Here is a 22542-nt window from a genome sequence, read left to right on the forward strand (position 1 = left end):
AGCGGGGACGGCTTCCAGAAGAGGCCATCGCTGCAGACCAGAGCGGAGTCTGCTCACCTCGCGCCTCTTGCCCTCGTTCTTGCTGTACTTGGAGAACAGGCTGCTGAAGAAGTTGCCGCAGCAGCAAGCCACGTGCACCAGCGGCCCTTCTTTCCCCAGGCTCAGGCCGGAGGACACCACCAGCACCAGGGTGACGGTCTTGATCAGCAGGGTCCACTTCCCCAAGTAGCCCCTGATGATAAAGCCGCTCAAAATGGTCTTTATCTGAAACACAGGATGGAGAACGAGGGTGAGTGAGCCGCTGTGAAGCCGCAGCGAGGGAAGTAACTAATTCCCCAGCACTAGACTCACTTATCATACCAAGGAGAAGCTACTTTAGTTTTGGATTTGACTCTAATTTCATATTAACAGAATTTATAACGTATAATTTTATATTAATGTTAACTTGAAACCATTCGATGCGTAGCACAACTTAAGAATTTCTAAAGTAGGGGTGCCTGGGTGGTGCAGTCGGTTAAGCATCCGACTCTTGGTTTCAGCTCAGGTCCTGATCTCAGGTTCACGGGATCGAGCCTTGCATCAGGCTCCACGCTCAGTGCAGAGTCTGCTTAAGACTCTCTCTCCCTCTGCCCTTCCCACCACCACCCCCCCGCACTCTCTCTCTCACACACACACACAAATAAAGAAAGAAATCTTTAAAAGAAAAAAAAAAGAACTTCAAAAAAAAAAGAATTTCTGAAGTAATAAGAGATCATAATGAGGACTGAAGAAGTAATTATCAGGGTCTCATTTTCTTTATGGCATTTGATCCTGCTCATGTTACCCTCTGTTGTGTTGAAGAGAAACATGTATCTGTTGATTTTAACTGTTAATTTTTGATTATCGAGGGAAGTTCAAGATAAAGAGACAGAAAGCTGGCTAGCTCTGTGACAAAGCAAACAGAACAAAAGGTCAGCTCAGCTGTAGGTCGGGGTCGGCAAACTATGGCCCGCGGGCCAAATCCAGCCCACTGCCTGCTTTTGTATGACCCACGAACTAAGGGTGCTTTGAACATTTTTTAAGTGTAGTTTATAAACAAGACTGCTAGTCTTTTACTGAGAATAGTTGCTAGATTTTGCCTCTCGGCTCACAAAGCCTAAAATAGTGACTCCCTGCCCTTTACTGGAAAAGTCTGCTAACCCCTGCTGCAGGCCAGGGGTATGGGAGTTTACTGCGCAATTATTTCAACTTTTCTGTAGGCGTGAAAATATTCTTAACACGATGTTGGAGAAAGAGGAGGTTCAACATTCTAATAACACATCTCCAGGGGATGTAAAGATGATTGACGCCAGGACAACTCCTTCCCTCCCGTCGAATCCTGCCCTCTGGTATTGAGAAGGACTTTGACTACAGGTAAAGTCGTCTTGCTCCATTTTCAGATCTGCCACATTTTGTAAAGGCCAAAAAAAGGCAAATAATGGCTTTCTTCCTAATGGTGCAGTCCGCCTTACGCTTTTAGAATTCAACTGGGTGCCAATCTCAGTGATGAATTTCATATACTGGAGTCCTCTTTACCTAAAACCCCTATCTTTGGATACAGAAGTATCACCAATGGGTAATTTTTTACCTTCAACCTCTCCCAACAACTGGCTGAAATGGAGTGAATGTTCACTGTGCGAGCTGGCAATTTACAAGCCTATGATGAGTGAGTCAGCCAATGAAATCTGTGGTCAATTTCGGTTTTCCCGCTGCATAACACACAATGGGACAAGGTTATCTCTTGTCAGTGTCAGGATATTTGCATATCTTCAAAGTGCCTCCTAGTGGACACTGCTCTGCCGAGAAATCAATGTCTCAAAAAGCTATTACAGGTCATATGATACATATGACCTCACTAATATGAGGAATTCCTAATCTCAGGAAACAAACTGAGGGTTGCTGGAGTGCGGGGTGGGGTGGGAGGGATGGGGTGGCTGGGTGATAAGACACTGGGGAGGGTATGTGCTATGATGAGCACTGTGAATTGTGCAAGACTGTTGAATCACAGATCTGTACCTCTGAAACCAATAACGCAATATATGTTAAGAAAAAAAAAAAAAGAAGAAGATAGCAGGAGGGGAAGAATGAAGGGGGAGAAATCGGACGGGGAGACAAATCATGAGATGATGGACTCTGAAAAACAAACTGAGGGTTCTAGAGGGGAGGGGGGGTGGGAGGATGGGTTAGCCTGGTGATGGGTATTAAGGAGGGCACGTTCTGCATGGAGCACTGGGTGTTATGCACAAACAATGAATCATGGAACACTACATCAAAAACTAATGATGTAATGTATGGTGATTAACATAACAATAAAAAATTTAGAAAAAAAAAAAGAGCTATTACAGTCCTCAAGCCCTTCTCAAGGCCTTGACGCTCACTGGAATCACCTGGGGAATTAGATACCAGTGAGGACTGGCTGTCCCCCTGGAGATGTGATGGAGTTGGTCTGAGACGTATCCCAGGCACGGCATACAGCCATGGGATATACCTGGGGATACAGCCTCCCCGGGTAATTCGAAAATGCAGCCCAGGTGGAGAATCACTGCTCCATTCCTGAAAAGAGTAGTACGGGTATTCCTAATTTCTCCTTACTCAGGGGACGGTCCCAAAACACTCTCCGGCATCATGTCACCTTTGGCGATTTGGGGCGGGTCGTGAAGTGAGCTAATCCTCAAAATTTTAAAGGCGTATGAATGGAGCAACGTCACCTCAGGCATTATTGATAGAGATCTGTTTCTTAATTCACGGAGAAAGACCACGTGAGTGAGCGTGCAGGCACGCATTTCCCAAGAACTCAATGAGCTCCTTCCTTTAAAGCACGAGTGAGGTCTTCCAGCTAGACAGTCGGACAGTGTTTCCTGAACTAGCCTCTCACTAATGGCAGACAGACTACCAGTGGTGAAAGTGGTCTTTAACTAGTGGTAGTTGGCTTATTTGAGCCCGTGCTCGGGGGATCGCAGATCTCTTTATTTAAGGGATGTTTTATTATGCCTGCCACAATCCTGCCCTTTTGTGTTGCCTCGAATAAAATTATCTATAATTTTTTGTCAGTTAGTTAATGTGGATTTGGACCCTAGGGTACAGTTTAAGAGTGTAATAGCATTTAGAAGATTACAAGCATCTAAATTACCTGAGCCTCTGCCAGCCACGACATGTGGTGAAATGAACAATGTAATAGGTATTTTGTAATTCTCTATAATGATTTTATAAAATTGTCATGATCAAATTAGGGACTAAAGAAAGCAAATTCATTCCCGGGAAATGCCAAAACCTAATCACTTACTTAGTATGAATTAATAGAGACTGAATCAAGCAGTGCTTTCACGGGATGTATTGGGGTGGTTTTGCAACTTGCTGGTGTTAAAGGTAAAACCTTTCTGGTAAATAAATATTTGTGAGAGTGCTCACTTTTTGTAATGAACTGAAACATCAATTCAAAGCAAGTTCTTAGAGGACGTGATTTCTTATAGAGTCAACAGGGGTTCTACCAACAAAGCAAACAGCGACAGAAAGAGGGACACCTTTGCCTTCTTCTCTCTAACTCCCCATAGCCAAGAACACTTTCCAATGTGCTTTATAGAGCTTAAACAAGAGCATTTATTACACAAAAATAAATGTCCTCTAAATCTGCATTTTTAAAAATGTTTCCAGGGGCTCCTGGGTGGCTCAGTCGTTAGGTGTCTGCCTTCGGCTCAGGTCATGATCCCAGGGTCCTGGGATCGACCCCCGCATCGGGCTCCTTGCTCAGCGGGAAGCCTGCTTCTCCCTCTCCCACTCCCCCTGCTTGTGTTCCCTCTCTCACTGTGTCTCTCGCTGTCAAATAAATAAAATCTTTTAAAAATAAATAAAATAAATAAATAAATAAAATAAAAATGTTTCCAAAGGAACGTCCATTCCAGGCAATCAAAATGTTTCAGAAGCAAACGCTAGGGAGAATGCGCAGTTTGTAAATGTGCCGAAGGGCACCACCGCCCAAGTGCGCTCTGACACTTCAAGCCACGGACGAAGGGTTTATCTTCTGAATAGCTCAGTGAGTACCTTTGCTAAAATGAGGGAGAATGGGCCTGCATCTCAATTCGAGTGAAGTCGGTTTACACAGCTAGCCAGGTTTTGACTAGGAGGTTCTTTTTATGCATGAAACATTTATCTACATTTCCTTTTTACTCTGTCCCTTTCCTCCAAGAGCTGGACCCTAAGGTTAGGAATTTGAAGCTGTCCCATAGTAATAGTGAGAATTCTGCTACTGAATCATACTAACCAAAACTTAATTATAAAACCTCCATTGGGTTCCTGGCACTTAAAAAGATTACTGTGGGGGCGCCTGCGTGGCTCAGTCAAGCGTCTGCCTTGGGCTCAGGTAGTGATCCCGGGGTCCTGGGATCGAGTCCCGTGTGGGGCTCCCTGCTCAGTGGGGAGTCTGCCTCTCCCTCTGCCTCTGTGCTCTCTCTCCCCTACCCCCACCCGCTCGTGCACACTCTCTCTCTAATAAATAAAACTTTAAAAAAAAAGATTGTGAACTCTTTCACAAATTGAGAAATGAATCTGTTACATGTGATATATGGTTAAAAGTGTATTAATAAAACAAGCACCCACGTACCCACCAGCACATTTCAGAGAAGAGTGGGTACCTATGAAAGCCCTGTGTTTGCTTCCTCGGTGGAACCTTCCTGCTCCCCGAGCCCAATCATTTCCTTGCCTACCTTTATACACTGAGCATACATGTGTGTCACTAAACAGTGTGTGGTTTCACTGTGGCTGTTTGTGGACTTTGTATAAATAGAATCATACTTTATATATTCTTTTGCCACTTTTTTCACTTGCTACAGCTCTCCTGAGTTTCATGCACACCAGTGTGTGGCTTGCACGTCCACCACATAGGGAACATCATGCTCGACTTCGGATGTAACTCTTTTCGAGTTCAGCTGTCACAAATAGATGCCCGCTTTGGACGAAGACCAAGTCCAGGCAGCCCCTCCCAGACAGAGCTCACGTCCAAGCCCCCTGTCTGTCTACAAGATCACAAGCTGAGCCATGTGTCTCTGGTTCTTGGAAGGGGACGATGGGATTGCCATCACCCCTTTTATTGCTGCTTTAAATTTTCCAATTCCCCATCGGCCACCTGCTCATTTTGGAAAGGCAGCTTGGGTCCAAAAAAGCCTACTGTCAGGCAGTGGGGTCACCAAACGGAGAGGCCAACACCAGTCTGTGCTCTTTAGCGTCCAGGGGGCCTTGGGTCTTAGATACCAAATACGACACAGTCCATTCTGCCGTAACGCTGATTTTGAAAACACAAATTCGTTCCAGTGTGATTCAGGCATTGGGGAAGAACTAGAGCATAATGCAAATTTCGCGTCTGTTTATGCCCAATTTCATCTGGGAGAAACACGGAACTACGCAGAAAATGCCACCACCAGAACGGAGCTGCGCAGGAAGGCACAAAACGCACACAGCGTGGGCCTCCAACGTCTACCAGGTCACACGTGCACTGGCGAGTCTGTGTTTCTTAACTGTTTCACACGTGTAAACTGGGCTACTGGGTTGGTTTTTTTTAAGATTTTATTTACTTATCAGAGTGATGGAGCACAAGCAGGGGAAGCGGCAGGCAGAGGGAGAGGGAGAAGCAGGCTTCCCCGCTGAGCAGGGAGCCCGATGCGGGGCTCGATCCCAGGACCCTGGGACCATGACCCGAGCCGAAGGCAAATGCCCAACCAACTGAGCCACCCAGGCGCCCCTGGGCTACTGTTTTTCTAGGTTTCTATCTTTTCACATGCATCGCTGATGAAGTTTCTGAGTGTTGGGCTCCTGCTGCCGTTTGCCTCGCCAGGGCGGAGGGCTTGCCCGTGCGATGCTGCACAGCCCGGGACCTGCAGGAACGCCCGTGCCGCACGGGAGCAGAACGGACTCTAGGAAGGCAACAGCATGGTGCTGCGGCTTGCTCTTCCGGTTCCTGCCGCAGTATGTCAATGCAAACCAACAAAAAGTCAGCATGACATACTCTATTTTTCTCTCTTTCCTGAACAGGACAACGTTGGGCTTTGCTTTTGACAATCTTTCAATTACTCCAGCCCTGTCCAAGAACTGCCCGGAACAGCGGCTGTGTCGGCAAGTACCACCAAAGAGTGTGGGTGCCGGGGAGCAGGGACCAAAGTGGGTCTGTTGCCACCACGGGTCGCATCTTTAAACTCACCATCTCGACCTCTAGGGGCACTGCTGAAGCTTGATTATCGTGACAATACAAGAACCAGCTTGATTATCGTGACAATACAAGAACTTTTTAAAAAACATATTTATTTATTTGTTTTAGAGAGAGAGAGAGAGCGCAGGGGTAAGGGGCAGAGGGAGAGGGAGAGAGATTCCCAAGCAGATGCCGAGCTAAGTGAGGAGCCCCATGCAGGGCTCCATCTCATGACCCTGAGATCATGACCTGAGCTGAAAACAAGAATCAGTCACTTAATCGACTGAGCCACCCAGACACCCCAATATGAGAACTTTTAAACTTCTTTCTGGCTAAAATGTTCACTGTCTGGCCTTTTGGAGGAACTTGCTCAATTATCATTATTGTAGCCTCCTAGATTTGAAGTTTAATCTCAGGCATTCTTCTCGATCAGTGAGGTCACCTCCCTCACACTCGGGTTACATGAGAGTGCTAGACGATATAAGAACTCTAACTCACAGGGGTGCATTCTCGGTGCATGCCCTGAATGTGGAATTACGTATTTTAGAGATTGCTATTACCCTGTCACCAGAGGAGCAAAATGTGGCAAGGGAGTTGACTCATAAGAGAGTTGACTCATCAGTCAACGTTCCGAGCAACAAACCTCCGTTACTGCCTTTTTTCACATGACGTCATAGATGCACTGACAAGTTTCTCAAGTGCCACATTTATGTATGTGGTTAATGAACTCAGATTCCACAGGCTTTAAGAGTTATGCCTGGTTTGCAAAGACAAGAATTTAATCATCTGAGAAGCAAAAGAGCGTAAATCCTGAATACAGAGCATAAATCCTGAAGCCAGACAGCCGGGTTCAACTTGTAGCTAACCAGCTGTGTGACCTCAGGCAAGTTGCTTAACCTCTCTGTGCTTCAGTTTCCTCAACTATCACATGAAATATAGCAGAACCTGCCTCACAGGCTCACTGGAAGGACTCAGTGAGTTAACAGATACCAAATGCTCGGGACTGTGCTTGGCACCTAAGTGCTACGTAAGTATTTGCTTTTCTTATTATTGGCACAAGAGAAATTCGGCCCCCACTCACCTCTGGTATACCCGAGCCACAGGCATATGGTGCAAACACGCGCACCAGGGAGACGGCCAGAAAGGCAAACAGCAATGCCCACAGGATGTACATGAGGTAATTCAGAATGTAAGCACTGGCACCCTGGACAACACACACAAAACAAGAAAGAACACGTGAGCCTTGGCAGAGCCGAGCTCCGCCCCCCCCCCGGCCCCCCGCCCCTCCCCCCGGGCAGCGGGAGCTTCGGGGGGCTTGCGCAGCTTCGCGACCGGCCCTGTGGCCGCAGAGAGGCCAGTGCTGGTTTTCTGAGCCGTTGCTATTGCGACGGCAGGTACACACCAGCCCAGCCCCGGGCGTCCCTCCGGGAGCTGTTTCCACGTGCCCTGCACCGGGGGAGATCTCCGCCTGCATGGATGCGGCGGACGGCACCCGGCTGGCGTCGTCACTCGCGCTAGAGGTCATGAAAGGCGTGACGCCGAAAATTCTGCCGCGGAGCCCCTGGAAGGTTCGTCGTGTCTCGGCTGCGGTGCACCGGCCTCCCTCGGCCTTCAGGAAGGCCACCTCCACGCCGGCGCAAGCGGCAGCACTGTAACCCGCTGGGGTCCCGGACCCGCAGCATCAGCATCCCGGGGCACGCGGGCGAGATGCAGACTCTCTGCCCCGGGGCTGCTGAGTCAGACACCCCCGGGGGGGGGGGAGCAAAATGTGTTTCAGCGAGCTCGCCGGGCACTTTTAGAGGGAAAAACACGATCATCTCCTTCAGAATAATGCTCTGAATAATAATTCCAAATTATCTGATGAATGAAAAATGCTCTCTAAACCAAACAGGCAGTCTGGGGTCTTTGATGCTGAGGACCTGGTCTGCTGGGTGGAGACATTTCTCTCGGCCTCAGCTTCTTGCCACCATCTGGATTAGTCAAGTGAGGGGCGAAGGAAAGCGAGGTCACCTACAAGTCAGGCTATGGATAGGGCCACATGTGCGTCTATTAAATGCAAAACCACGTTCCAGGAGACCTGGAGGCCTTTACAATCACGTATATTCAACCCTATGCAAGAGAAATCGGACTGAGGAATACTTTTCACCCACTTAAAACCATACTTTTTTGAGATTAAAAATAACTTCTCATTCTTGCTAACAGTGATTCTTTGAATCAAAGTATAAATCTTAGAAACGGTTGAAAAGATGGACGGCCATATTTCCCCCCCAAAAAAACATAGTGCAGGTAAGAGACAAGAAATAAAATATGGTGTCCAGCCAATTCTGCCTGCCCACTCCCATCAACCCAAATAGAGACTTTTTGGGGAAGTAATGGAGAGCACTGAGAATGTGTGAGATTTCAAGATCCCTGTCTACTTCTGAGATTGGAAGGCATTAATTTTCAATTCCACTGAGGAAGAGGTTTAGCAAAATGGCCAAGTGCACTCCACATATCCTTCAGCTGTGGTATCGGGCAAAAAAAAAAAAGAGTGTGTGGTTGCAGGGTGGGGGAGAAAAGGGATAAAGCACATCCATCTTCCAGAAATACATCCTCGCATTACCCCTCATGTGAATCTCGCCAACCTAGCTCCCCCGCCCCACCTGGGTTTCTGATCTGTCCATGACCCAGAGTCACCGTAATCGCCACTGAATTCAGTTACAAGTTAACCTTCTTCCCGAATGAAGACTTTTGGACAGATGTGAAGCTCTAAGCGCCGTGAAGGCAAGCGCCAGGCTGTAGTTCACCGGAACACTCCTATCACAGAAGGCCCAGAAACATCTTCCACAATGCACTCCTAAAATGCACTGGAAGACGAGTACTTAAACCACACTGAGATGGCACGTCACACCTGCTAGGATGGCTAGAATCGAATCCAGACTATCACAAGTGCTGACGAGGAGGTGGACCAACAGAAACCCTCACATGCAGTTGGTGGGGTTGGAAAATGGCGAGATCACTCTGGAAAATATTCCTCAAAAGGCTTAACACAGAGTTGCCATAGGACCCACCAATTCCCCGACTAAGTCTAGACCCAAGAGAGATGAAAAATATGCCCACACAAAAACCTGTGTACAAACGTTCAAAACAAAATCATTCCTAACAGCGCAAGAGCGAAAGCAGGCCGTGTTCCTCAACTATGGAGTGGATAAATACGGTCTAGCCATACAATGAAACAGGATTCAGCCACGAAAAGGAAGGGAACGCCAATTTATGCTACAACATGAATGAACCTAAAAAACAGGATGCTGAGTGAAAGAAGTGGGACACCAAAGTCCACATCGTGTAGGATTCCACTTGGAGACAGAGAGATCAGAGGTTGCTTAGGGCTGGTGGGTTGGGAGGAGTGGGGAGTGGCCGCTAATGGGTACAAGGTTTCTTTTGGGATGATGACGGTGTTCTAAAATTGTACTGTGGTGATGGTAGCACAACTCTGTGAATCTTCTACGAGCTAGTGCTCTGTACACTAAATGGGAGAACCATACAGAATGTGAATCATATGTCATAAAGCTCGTATTGTTTTTTACAAAAGAAAAGATAACTTATCAGAAGGTATAAAAAGCAACGCTGCTTCTTCAGCACAGTCCGCAAACCACTCTTGGTAAGAGAAACAACAAGACTTTTACGAATATATACATATATCATGCACGTGAATCAGCAGGGAAAGCTTTTCCTGCTCTAGCTGGCACATCAGAGCTGGAAGAAGCCAAGTCGTGCTGGGACTGAGCCAAGGACAGTTATCAGAACAGACACTGGAAGGACAGAACAGACCCTGGAAGGAAGCCCAGACAGGCACAGAAGGCCCAGTGGTGTTGCAAAGCACCCGTGGAATGGCGGGCGTCCCCAGCCAGGACCCCAGAAACCCACCTCCGACTGATTCACCAGCAGCTCCGACCATTTCTGCCATAGGGGACACTTGTCCCTGTCCTCAAAAGTGGTCTCGTTGGAAGTCCAGCAGCACTGCTCGTGGCTGTACCAGAAGGCAGACAGGCAGACCCCCTCCTTCAAGTCGGTCATCCAGTCGACGGCAAGATCGATGACCCCAGCCAAGGTGCCTGGAAGAAGCAGCAAGAACCACTCAGAGGAACCATCCTGTGATGAGGCAGGAGAACACAGGGCCAGGGGGCCGACGCGGGAGCCCAGCAGCCAGGCAGGCCGAGCCGGAGGCGGCGGGGGGGGGGGGGGGGGGTGTTACGACCATGCAGCGGAAGGGCCACTTCTGCTGTGGGCAAGGCCGTGCCCAGCCCCATGAGAAACAGAGACCAAGGACAGGTGGTGCCTGGGTGGCTTAAATCCAGCAGGAGCGACAGACATGCAGGGCTTAAGTCATCATAAGCCACTGGGGCCAAGCAGCTTTTAAAGTTGACCCCTTCCAAATTCTAGAAACAGGGTACATAGGCCCTATAAATGAGGTAACCCCCTCAGTGGCTCCTGGGGCCTGATGCTGGGATCACATACATTAATATTTCTCAGGCAAACCTGACAATTCAGACAAAAAGGAAGCATAAGGACTGTAACAGCCTCATCATTCAAGTAAGGTTTTGCCACCAAATTTGGAAAATCCCACTTATCAGAACTTTCTGGATTTTTTAAATCATGGATAAGGGATTGTGGATCTATATAAGTAGGTAACTAAAGGCGGATAGAAGTGAGATAAATAAGTGTGTGCAGTGGCCCACAGAAGGCTACCTTGGATCTCTTTCTAGAATAACCCATTCCAGAGTCTTTTAGGGAGGCAGGGAATACTTTCAGGCTACTAAATGTTTCAAACTTGTACTGGATCCTTCTAACAACATCAATTCTCCATCTGCATCTGCTCACCTGCACCAGGGCTTACCCTTCCCTGCTCTCCTGTTACATCAAAAGCTGCCCACTGTTCTTGGGAGAACGCCTCAATCCTTAGCAGGTGGCAGACTCGAAGAGCTGGCCCCTCATACCTTTCCCACCTCACCTCTTTCCATCACTAACTGCCCCCATCCTACCCACACCACGTTCCTGGAGTGCACCAGGCTCTCCTTTCTACACCACCTCAATCAGCACTGTCCTTCCCAGACCTGCCAACCTCCTATTTATCTTCCAGATTCAATATTTACATCACCTCCTCCGAGAAGCCTTTCCTGATTTCCTAAGTCTGGCCTAGGTGTACCTCCCAGGTATTCCCCCATCATCATACCTCTCATATCCTAATCACATGAGTGTGTGTGTGTGTGTACAGTGTCTAGTCCATAAGTGCGGGGGGGTTGGAGATTCTGTTGTGTGGTTTGTACGCGAAGTAGGGGTCAGGCCAGATGTCCAGACTCTGTGTCCACTCTAAGTGGGCAAGGGCCACCTGCCTTGTCCACTGTTGTATCTGTGTTGGGTACGTGGCAGGAACTTTATATCCATAAATCCATAAATGAATGAAAATCAGAAAACCCAGGTCCATCCATTTATTCAAGGGGTAGTTACTAAGCACCAAGTTCCTATGTGCTAGTCCCTGTTCCACGCCCCAGGGATATGGCAGGGAACAAAGCAGACTCAGCTCCCAGCCTTCGTGGACCTGCACATCGGCGGGGGGGGAGGCCGGGGGGGCACAGGACACTGAACAACGTAAGTAAATCAGAGCTCTGTGAGAAGACAGTTAAGCGCTAGGGAGCAAATTACAGCACGTGACAAGGGTGCAGCCCCTTTGGAAAACAGCTTGGCAGTCCCTCAAACAGGTAACCACAGAGCTGCCATCTGACCCAGCAATTCCACTCCGAGGTGTGCACCCAAGAGACGTGAAAACATACGCCTATGCGAAGACTTGCACACGAATGCTCACGGCAGCACTATTCACAGTAGCCAAAAAGTGGAAACAGCCCATAGGCCCATATTGCTGAACAAAGAAATCGAATGTGGTCCAGCCACACAATGGAATAGTATTTGGCAACAAAAAAGAACGGAGTGCTGATGCCCGCTCCACGACGAACCCCAGAAACAGGACACCGAGTGAAGAAAGCTAACCACAAGACTATATACTGTAGGATTCCACTTATGCGAAATGTCCAGAATAGGCAAATATGCAGAGACACAGAGTTAGATGAGCAGCTTCCTGGGGCTGGGAGGCGGCTGGGGACAGCAGGGCTTGATAGCTAAAGGGGTATGGAGGTCCTCTGGGGGCTGACAAGAATGTTCTAAAATGGAGTGCGGTGATGGTTTTCAACTCTGAATATGCTAGAAACCGCTGCACTGTACGCTTTGACAAGGTGAACTGTATGGAATGTTTAATATATCTTAATAAAGCTTTTACACACACACACACACACACACACACACACACACTGGGGCGAGGGGGATGAGGCTGTGAGAGGGAGAGGTGACTTTTAGAAAAGGTGGTCAGGGAATACCTCAAGCGTTGTAAGACATTTGAACAAAGACTTAAAGAAGGGGCGCCTGGGTGGCTCAGTTGGTTGGGCAACTGCCTTCGGCTCAGGTCATGATCCTGGAGTCCTGGGATCGAGTCCCGCATCAGGCTCACTGCTCGGCGGGGAGTCTGCTTCTCCCTCTGACCCTCCCCCACCTCATGCTCTCTCTCATTCTCTCTCTCTCAAATAAATAAATAAAATCTTTAAAAAAAAAAAACAAAGACCTAAAGAAGGCAAGGGAGGGGTCCTGTAGATATCCAAGGCCGAGACCCAATGATCATCCCAGATTTCGTTTGCAATCAGCTCATCCCTCCCCCGGTCTTCTGGGCTGACTTGCCTGACAGCGCTGCGCGGTTCGGCTTCAGTCGGTGGAACAACAGCGACACCCAGTGGGGACTCTCGATAAGCGCCCCTCAGAGGAGCCGCGCTTGGGCCTCTCCATCATGGGAGTCAAAATATAATGTCCAGGGTGTCGCTGAGGAGAGAGGACTGGCCAGGCAGGGGGACCCCCTGAGTCCTCCCGCACTGTGAGAACAACTGGGGAAGAGAAAAGTGAAGGGGACACAATTTGCTGACTTTAGCCAGCACACTTTAGCCACCTTCACTGCCAGCGTCATCCCTTCTCACCTTCCTCCTGTATTCGTCTGGGGGGCAGGGGCCACAGAGCACCCTTCAGCGGGGGTGCTCAACCCTGGCTGCGCATTAGGATCACAGGTGGAGGGGGCTGGGAGAAAGGAAGGGGGCTTTACCCAATGCTAGGGCACCATCTCCAGGGACACTACTGACTTGAAGCCCAGGCAGCCAGATTTTTTGCTTTCATTCCCCGGGTGATTCTTCCTGAAAGAACTGGCAGAAATTGGGTTGACAAGGAAACCAACTGGTCAATATCAGATTTGTTCAAGAGAGCCCAGTCGGGCTCTTACGTTAGTCAATAAATCCATGCTGTGCTGTGTGCTCTGGCGAGACGCTAGAACATCTATTCCGGATTTCCGCATTCCCTCTCTTTATTTCTCCTGCCTAGAAGCCAAGAATAATGATACGGTATACAGTTTCTTAAATCTATTCTAAATAAAGACATCAAAATTCACAGCAAATTCCTCCCCTGCCCACTTACAAAGGTGTTCATGGAAGCCGTCAAATTCGTGGTGAAACACCGTATAGGCATGAAATCGAATTCCCTGCCAACACTGCTGCTGGTCTATACCCGGGCTGCCCCTGGGGACAGAAGGCTAAAATTGGGGACATGCGAGAACAGCCACCGTGAGAAGAGGAAAAGGATCCCCGCTTCAGCACTCCTCTTGGCTCTTCAGCGCCGGCTGCCCTCCCTGGCAACCAAGCCCCTCCCACAACTGTGTACGGGATAAAGGAAGGAATGCCCAGAAATCCAAACCCTCTGTAATCACACAATTTGTATCTATGCCCCGTTAGTATTCTGTCTTTCTCACAGCTTTTACTATATTCTGCCTTTATGACAGTCATTCGCTGATCAATCCTATAACCGTAACTATTATGTTATTACAGGTAGGTGATTTTTATTAAGGGAATCGCTGTTAGTGTGCTCCGACTTTTTTAATCTTGGACATTAACCTTCAGAGCCTCCTAAAAGGAAATTAACGTCTCAGGACAGAATTTCCATGGAGAGCTGGTACATTTGATATTAGAAGGGCAGGTTTCCCCTCCAGATACGCCTCCATTCACTCTGGAAAACATCGACTGCTTGCAAGCATGGTGCTGGGATTATAAAAATTGGAGGATGCAGAGTCCCTGAGGGTCAGAACAACGCACAGGCTGGACATATTTGCCCTGGGCCTACCTCAGGCCCTGCAGGTGTCTCGGATTATTCTGAGTATCCTAGGATGTGTACGATTCACTCCAGGGCCCGCCAGTATTGGTAAAGACCACTCTCATATGGCGCTTTATTATTAGAGATCAAAGTGTTCCCATACTTGCTTGCCTTCTACATAACCCGGTACTACAGAATGCAAACTATGTGCTTTCGATAAAATCCAGTATGGCCATAAACCTGTGTGCTGTGCAGACATGGTCCTCTAATTACAGCTTTTTTCCAATGACCGCATTTGGGCCCATGCCTTGGGGTCTTGCCTTATTGATGATACGTTTTATGTTAAGTGTATGGTCGTGTAGTTTGCTCTGAGGCATTTCAAGTAATAAATCCCTTGCACGGGGGTAAAAGAGAACCAGTCCATTTTCAGAACACCAGCCTGAACAGGAAGAGTTGGTGCTCTGAGGCTCGGCGGCACCTCCAGCCCCGTCCCCGGGGGGGGGGGGGGGGTACCGCGTGCGCCCTCCACGTACCCGCCAGCAGGCCGATGAGCAGCATCACCACCCAGCCTGACCAGGCATCCAGCAAACTCTTGATGAACTCCCATATGGACTCCTTGCTTTTGCTGGTTATCTAGAAACAGAAAGACACAGTAGTTGATTCAGGATACATTTTCCAATTCACGCTTCCTTCCCTGAAACGGTTTCTTCCGGGAAATGGGGTGAGTGAGAAAACGAATGTAATTAAGTGACTAAATTGCCACTTCCATCACCTTACCCGTTACCTGGCGCAGTGACAAAACGGGCTTTCGGGTTCACGCAGTTGCAGAGATGCCATTGTAGCCACCAGAGACTTAGAATCCTCCCAAAATTCACTTAATTAAAAAAAACTTCCTAAGTGTGATTTGAACTTTGAGGATTCAGAAGCCATTCTGAAGGGAGACAGCCATTCGTCGTCACCATCTTAAATGAGAATTACCACTTTAACCCTCACCTTACGGTCTGCTCACGAAAGAAGCTCTTCAACACAGAGTTCATTTCCTTCTTTTGTTTTAAGGTCAAAGGCTAGCAGCAAGAACTCTGAATGGGCTAGCCCGGATCACCTTCAGCAGGCGGATGAACGTGTCTGAACACACTGTTCCGACGCCATTCCTCCCTGAGCTCCTTAGAGCATTTTCTGGAAAGATTTTCGACTCTGCGGGTCAGCCGGCCTCTGTCACGACTACTCAGCTCTGCTACGGGCGCACAGAATGAGCCATGGGGAATGTGCATGTGAATGGGCGTGGCTGTGTTCCACGGAAACTTTCCTTACCAGAGCAGGTGCCAGGCTGGACTGTGCCCGTGGGTCAGAGTCCAGCAACCTCCGCTCCGGGCCGGAGGAGGCCCCCTCTGCCACTGTCCTCCACACCGGAGCCAGGAGGCTGGCTCATCTTCCGGACTCCCTACCCCACTCCCGCCAACTTGCGGGAAATGATGGGACCCAGCGGCACCCCGGACGTCACTCCCCGTCCTGCTCGAAAGGTGCTCTCCCTGAGGCCGCCGACAGTCCCCAGGCTGTGGGGCTGCCTCCTACTTTACCTCTCCACGGAGAGTGACCTGGCTGGCCACCCTGGCCTCACCACTCTCTCCTCCTCTCGCTCGAGACCACTTTGCCGGTTGCCCTCCTTCACCTCTCCCTGCCTCTCCTAGCTGTCTGTCACAGGCGCCCCGCCGACCTCCCACTGCACCTGCTAAATCTCGGCAGGGCCCGGAGTTCCGACCCCCTCCTTACTTCTCCCTCTCCGTGCACACCCAGGCCACCTCGGCCACTTCTAAAGCTTCGGCGCCCACTCACATGCTGGGGCCTCCTCCTTCTGCACCGCAGCCCTGACCGCACCCTTGAACTACAGAGTTCTCGCCGCCTGCCAACCACCCCCAGCTGCAGGCTGGGTAAACAGCTCGAAGCCAAAGTGGCTGAGACAGAACTCACCGGCCTCCCCCTCAAATCTGTTGCTCCCCTTTCCTTCCTTCTTGCCAACAAGGGCATCCCCCCTTCTAACCGCGGCCAGGGCCTCATCCTGGACTCCACTCCCTGCCTATCCCCAATACCCCACCCCAAATCCTGTCAGGGGCTCCTCTGAATAACTCCTGACCCTGAGCCTCTCTCCATCTGCACTTCGCTGCCTTTCGTCAGACCTTCTTCCTCTTTTCTCCTGAACTGATTTTCAAGCTTCCTGTTTCTCCCTCTGCAATGCATTTTTCTTGTATTCTGTGACCATGAAGATGAAACCCAAACTCATCTTCGTGGCCTACTTGGTCATTCCCGGTGTGGCGCCCTGCCCATGTCCTCCCATCCTGTGAGCCCTCCCCCAGGCCGCAGAGCTCCCGAACCACCTCCTGTGCGGTGTTCTCTCATGCCTCTGTGACTTAAAAAAGGGCCCCTCCTGATTTTAGAATCTTTTCCCCTTTCTCTGCCTAGCAAACTCCTAGTCAACCTTCAAGGCCCAACTGAAACGTCACCGTCTCTAAAAAACCCTTCCCTAACCATCCCTCTGAATGATCCCGCAGCACTTATACCGAACTTTATGGTGGCCACTAAAATAGAGATTGATCGCCAACTAGCTGCCAGGCACTGTGGTATGTGCTTCCATATACAGGCAACTCAACTCACTCAATCTTTAGATATAATGGCCTCCACCCTTATAGAGGGGAAACCAGGGTCTAGAAATGGCGCCCCAAAAGTCACCCAGCCTAAAAGCATCAAGGGCAGGATGTACCTGATTTGTCCGGTTCTGGAGTCCCCTCATCGCCCTCCACACCATACCTCTCCATGATGCAGCCTCCCACCCAACGCGGGTAATCTCGTAATTACCTGTCCACATCTCTGCCTCTCTCGCTAGCCCTTCTCCCCTTCAGAATCTTGCCCAGTATGTGACATGTGACCTAACCCTACCTCAGCAACTGCCCCACGAAAGCACGGCCCAGCCACCTGAAGGGAGCCCCTTCGACATGTCTTTATGATTGCCACCTACCTTTCTGTGTCTGTCGGTGTCCCGGGACTTTTCCCGCAGCCAGTCGATGGTGTGGAAGTCCTCATACGTCCCCACATCAGGGAATGGCTCATCGAGGAAATCCATCAGGTTTCCAGAGCCGCTCATCGCTCCTGCATTGACCATGCTAGTTACACCTGGGAGAGAAAGCCTGGGATGAAAACCGTCACTCAGGACATCTGCAGAGACACGGCAGAACAAGCCCCACGTAGTATTTTCTCATGCTACCTTCCAGGCAGAAGGAATTGCTCCCGCACAGGCAGCTCTGCTGTAACGGAATGTAGGTCCAGTCCGCCTTAGTCCTCTCAGGCTGCTCTGACAGAGCACCGCAGACCGGGCGGCTTAGAAACAACGCAAGTGCATTTCTCACAGTCCTGGAGACTGGAGGTCCAAGATCAAGGCGCCGCAGGGTCGGTGTCCGGTGAAGAGCCCCATCCCGGTTCATGGGCAGCCATCTCTTCACGGTGCCGTCACATGCCGGAAACAACGGTGGAGCTCTCCGGGGTCTCTTTTGTAAGGACATGACCCCGCTGATGAGGGCTCAGCTCTCACGGCCTGATCACGGCCCAAGGGCCGCACCTCCTAACACCATCCCGTCGAGGGTTAGGTTCCAACACGTGAATTTTGGGGAGACACCAACCTTCGGTCTGGAGCACAGTCAAGTTTTGTTATGTGCAGCCATCCCATTCTATAAAGTCCCCGTGAACACCGAATTAGTGACTACCGAAGCAATGTCCCTAAGTGATACGCAGGGCTGGGTTCCTACAAGCCTCTGGTCGCGTTTTTGTAAGCCAGGCAATGTACGACCCTGCTTTTTTGTGGTTCTGTTTGAAGACCTCTTCTTGAATATATACCGCTGATTCACTCGCACTGAAGTCACGGCTGCAGCGCTGCAACTCCTACCCCAGTGAAGCTTATCTGCCCAACGGCTTCTCTCTACAAGGCGCACTGCAGCCTTCTTGCGCGTGCGAACACCAGGGGCACTCCAGCCCTGCATTTCGGGCCCACGACAAACAGCAAATTACCAATTAAAAAAAAAAAAAGCACAAAAATGTGAAAAACATGGCACTAAACAATCTGTACAAAGGACACTTGCTTATAGTCGGAGAGCCGAAGTAAGATGGCGGAGCCAGGAGGGTGCCTTTCGGGTGACTCGGACCTTTTGCCACTCCGCACACGCACATGTCTGTGAATAACCGGGAGAGTACCGCACGTATCAACGTGGGGTTACGAGTACATTTTAGTGAGGAGACAAATGCACAAATACAGAACCGCAAAGTAAGAAGATCGACCACACGCATTTCTGAAAAACCTCAAGTTCTGCAAAAGCAAGGCGTCAAAACGAGAGGGCCAGAGGGGCAAACAGGGTCGAGGCCTGCCACTCCAAATCCAATCACTGCAACCGAACCAATAACTGGTTCTCTTGTGACATAAAGTGCACCACTCAGGCAGGCGGCCTACGTGTCACCACTGAGGATATTCAAACCCTACAGCTAGAGCAGAGTGCAATGCTGGCCAGGCATTAACCCGCTGGTGGAAGCCAAGGCAATCCGCAGAGGGCAGAGGCCCTGTGTAGGGGGTGCAGGGTGGAGGCGGGGAGGGGGGGCCCCTGGAGATGGACAAGGCAAGAGGACAGCCTGCCACATGACCCATGCTATGGTCTGAACGTGCGTGTGCCCCAGAAATCCCATCCCCCTGTGTGATGATGTTAGGAGGTGGGGCCTTTGGGAGGTGACTAAGTCAAAAAGCCCTCAGGAATGGGATTAGTGCCCTTATAAAAGAGACCCCAGAGAGCTCCCTCACCCCTTCCAACGTGTGAGGACACAACGAGAAGTCTCTGACAGAGAAGAGGGCCCCCCCCCACCCCGGTGTCACACTTCCAGCCTCTGTACAGTCAAAAGGGCTCCTGCTGCCAGGACAGTAGCCAAGCTGAGAGTTTCTCCTTTTCCTGCCTAAGATAACAATTCCACTCCCACTCTCCTGGCTCCCTGGGTCTGGAAAACAACCGCAAATAAACCAAGACACCTTCCATGTTATACCACCATCAGAGCCTGATTTACAGATCACACAGGAGCTAACTTGAGACGAAGAAAATGCTTTGCAGCAGGACCAATGCTCCCCACCAGTTAGCAGAAAAAAAAATAATACACTCTCACAAAGACAAGAGGTTGGAATAAGCACTAAATAAAAATTACTTTGGCAAAGAGCATGGAAATTTGAATTATAGGACGAGGACCACAAAAGTGCTGGAGTAGATGGTTAAAGAGGTGAAGGGCAGTTATAAAAATATTTGAGCATAGGCTTCTCTCATTGCTTTATGTATTTTTATATCTGGAGGACTCAACCACGACCTGATGAAACTGCATTTTAATCAAATTGAAAAGTCGCTATGGGCAAAGCGGGGTAATCACCTTACAAGCAATAAAGTGGCGATAGCGAGTGATTTATTGACCGTCTGTGCAACTCGGCTGCTTTAAAACTTTAAAAGTTTGAGGTTTGAGCCATGCCAAGCTGAAAACTATACCTGTTGATGAGTACCCAGGGAAGAATCATGTTGCATAAGTCAGTAGCAACCAATAATAAAGGGGAAGGAGTAAAATTAGAAAGCAAAGATTTCGTTCTCATTTCTACAAAAACAAGGTAATAGCTTTGTACTATATGTGGTACAGAAAATCTCTGATGGGAAAAATAAGGGAGCTGACTGTTGACCCACAATGGGCAGCCCTCGTGAGAAAAACCAGGCCGGCAGATAGAAGAACAGCATAGACTTGGACATTCTATGAAAAGGGAGTTCATGTTACCTGAAATATGTTACCTGAAATTTAACCAAATCTCTAGTCAAGCAACAACTGCAGGAAATAATGGTTGAATCAAAAAGTCACTCTCGAGAACAGTTAACATCTTTAAATTTTGATGGAGCATGTCATGGTCGTGACAATTAGACACATAATTGGTAAAGGAAAATAAACAAGATCTAATTTGTAGATCTAATCAGGGGCTTCCCTGGGAGCCCAAAAGGAGGTGCTGAGGTCACTTCTGACGCTGGGATTAAGAAAGACAGGAGGGTCCGGGAGAAGTGTAAGAAGAGGGCATCCGGGTTAGAAAAATGGAAAGAGGGGCGCCTGGGTGGCTCAGTCGTTAAGCATCTGCCTTTGGCTCAGGTCACGGTCCCAGGGTCCTGGGATCGAGCCCCGCATCGGGCTCCCTGCTCGGCGGGAAGCCTGCTTCTTCCTCTCCCACTCCCCCTGCTTGTGTTCCCTCTCTCGCTGTGTCTCTCTCTGTCAAATAAATAAATAAAATCTTTAAAAAAAGAAAAAGAAAAATGGAAAGAATTCTATCCAGAATCCATTTGGGAGATCTGGATGGATAAGGAATGAGAATCCAGTCAAACATGGGAGTGACAAAGAGTGAACTCCAAGGACTTGCTGAGAAATAGACTTAACCTATATAAGTTCGTTATGGTACAAGGAACAACCCCAAATGGATACAAACAGTCATTTGTACCTTCGCAAGGAGCCCTTGCTCCTCTCAGTCTGTTTTTATTTCTTCACTCCAGTAAGAGCACTTCTGCTGACAGAGGACACCCATGCTTCTGGCCTCAAGGCCTTGGTTTCAGGAAGGACAACATCCTAGAACCTGGATCTGAGATCCCTACTTGGTCTGGATTGTCCAGGTCAGGGCTCAGCAAACTGCAGCTTGTGGGCCAAATCTGGCCTGTGGCCTAGTTTTGTAAATAAAGTTTTAGTGGAACACAGCCACGCCCAGGCATTTATATATTGTCTATGGCTGCTTTTCACATTACAAGAGCAGAGTTGAGGAGTTATAACAAAGACTATATGGCCCACAAAGACTGAAATGTTTACTATTTTGACCATTTACAGAAAACATTTGCTGATCCCTGATCCATGCAGTGGACTGATTGCAAAAACGGCCATATTCTCTACCCCTCCCTGGATCTACCACATTTTCAGTGGGACTTCCCGGGTCCTCCTCATTAAGAGGCGGGGTCTATTTCTCCACCCACTGAATCTGGACTGGCCTGTGACACACAGCAGAAGTGACTAGCGTGCATGTGCGAGTCCAGATCCCAAGAGGTGATGCAGCCTCTGCTGGTTTGTTTGGTGGTGGTGGTGGTTTTTGTTTTTGGACCTCTGCCTCTGCCATGAGAAGCCTAGGCTAGAACGCTGGAAGATGAGAGACCACATGGAATCAAGCTGGGTCAGCTCAGCTAAGGCCATCCCAGGTCCCCTAGGCCCAGCCAAGCACAGATTCCTGAGTGAGCCCAGCCAAGATCAGCCGAATTTGGCCCAATCAAATCACCCAGCCCACCCACAGACTGTGAGAAAAATAACTGGTTATTGTTTCAAGCCATTGGGTTTTTTGAAGGTTGTCATGTAACAGTGTTAAACACTGTTACTTGGGCTCCGGAGGGAGAGGAGTAACGAAGACAGATAAGTGAGCTGTGGCATCGTGGACAGACTTCTGGGAGGAGGACAGGAACAACGATGGAGGATAAAACTGCCAACAGAAATGGGATGGAATCAAATTTCATGCTGGAGGCATCTGGCCTGACAAAATAGCATCTCTCCTACCCAACCATACTTACCCACAAAGGGACTCTGGAAGACACACGGCGCACCTAGATCTTTTATCCAATCCTTTCAGGCAAGAAAGTATCTATCGGTTTGGTCTTGCAGTATAATGGCTCCAAGGGGCTGGGGTCCAAGTGTTCACCAGCAGATGATAACAACAGACCCTGTCCAGTAAAACTCACTTCACCCAGCACCCAATGAACACAGCATGCGTTAGCTGTGAGAGTATCAGTGATGTGATTTATGACTTTGATACTGAAAACAACTCTGGATGGGTTGGCTCACCCTCAAAACAGGGATCTGTGCCATTTAAAGGAAATCTGGACTTCGCATAGTCGGATATTGGCAATAAAAAAACGGTTTCTAGAAGATGAACGGAAGCAGGAAATCACCCAGATCAAGGTAAAGAAGGACAGGTTCTAAGTCTGATCAAGGCCGCACTGAATACAGAGCACCCCATGCTAGACTAGTAAGGATCATCAGCATGTCAGGCAGAAACCCATTCGTCTGAGTGTGCTGTG

The 22542-nt window shown here is 49.1% G+C and overlaps 1 protein-coding gene across 3 annotated transcripts in view; it reads right to left on the reverse strand.

The window, feature by feature from the left end:
* The window catches only part of CLCN4 (chloride voltage-gated channel 4), a 63535-nt gene that overhangs the window by 20166 nt on the left and 20827 nt on the right, over nt 1-22542 (reverse strand). The window contains exons 1-6 of one of the 3 annotated variants that reach the window (XM_036068843.2): nt 17658-17907; nt 17412-17566; nt 14935-15034; nt 10100-10287; nt 7275-7397; nt 58-264 (exon numbers count right to left, since the gene is read on the reverse strand). In XM_036068843.2, coding sequence (XP_035924736.2) covers nt 58-264; nt 7275-7397; nt 10100-10287; nt 14935-15034; nt 17412-17566; nt 17658-17874 — 990 coding nt within the window. In that variant the 5' untranslated portion in view covers nt 17875-17907. Of the gene's footprint in view, nt 1-57; nt 265-7274; nt 7398-10099; nt 10288-14934; nt 15035-17411; nt 17581-17657; nt 17908-22542 lie in introns of those variants that run through there. The other 2 variants (XM_036068845.2, XM_036068844.2) reach the window with 2 other exon arrangements.

This window comes from Halichoerus grypus, chromosome X (assembly GCF_964656455.1).
Source record: "Halichoerus grypus chromosome X, mHalGry1.hap1.1, whole genome shotgun sequence".
Taxonomy (NCBI): Eukaryota; Metazoa; Chordata; class Mammalia; order Carnivora; family Phocidae; genus Halichoerus; species Halichoerus grypus.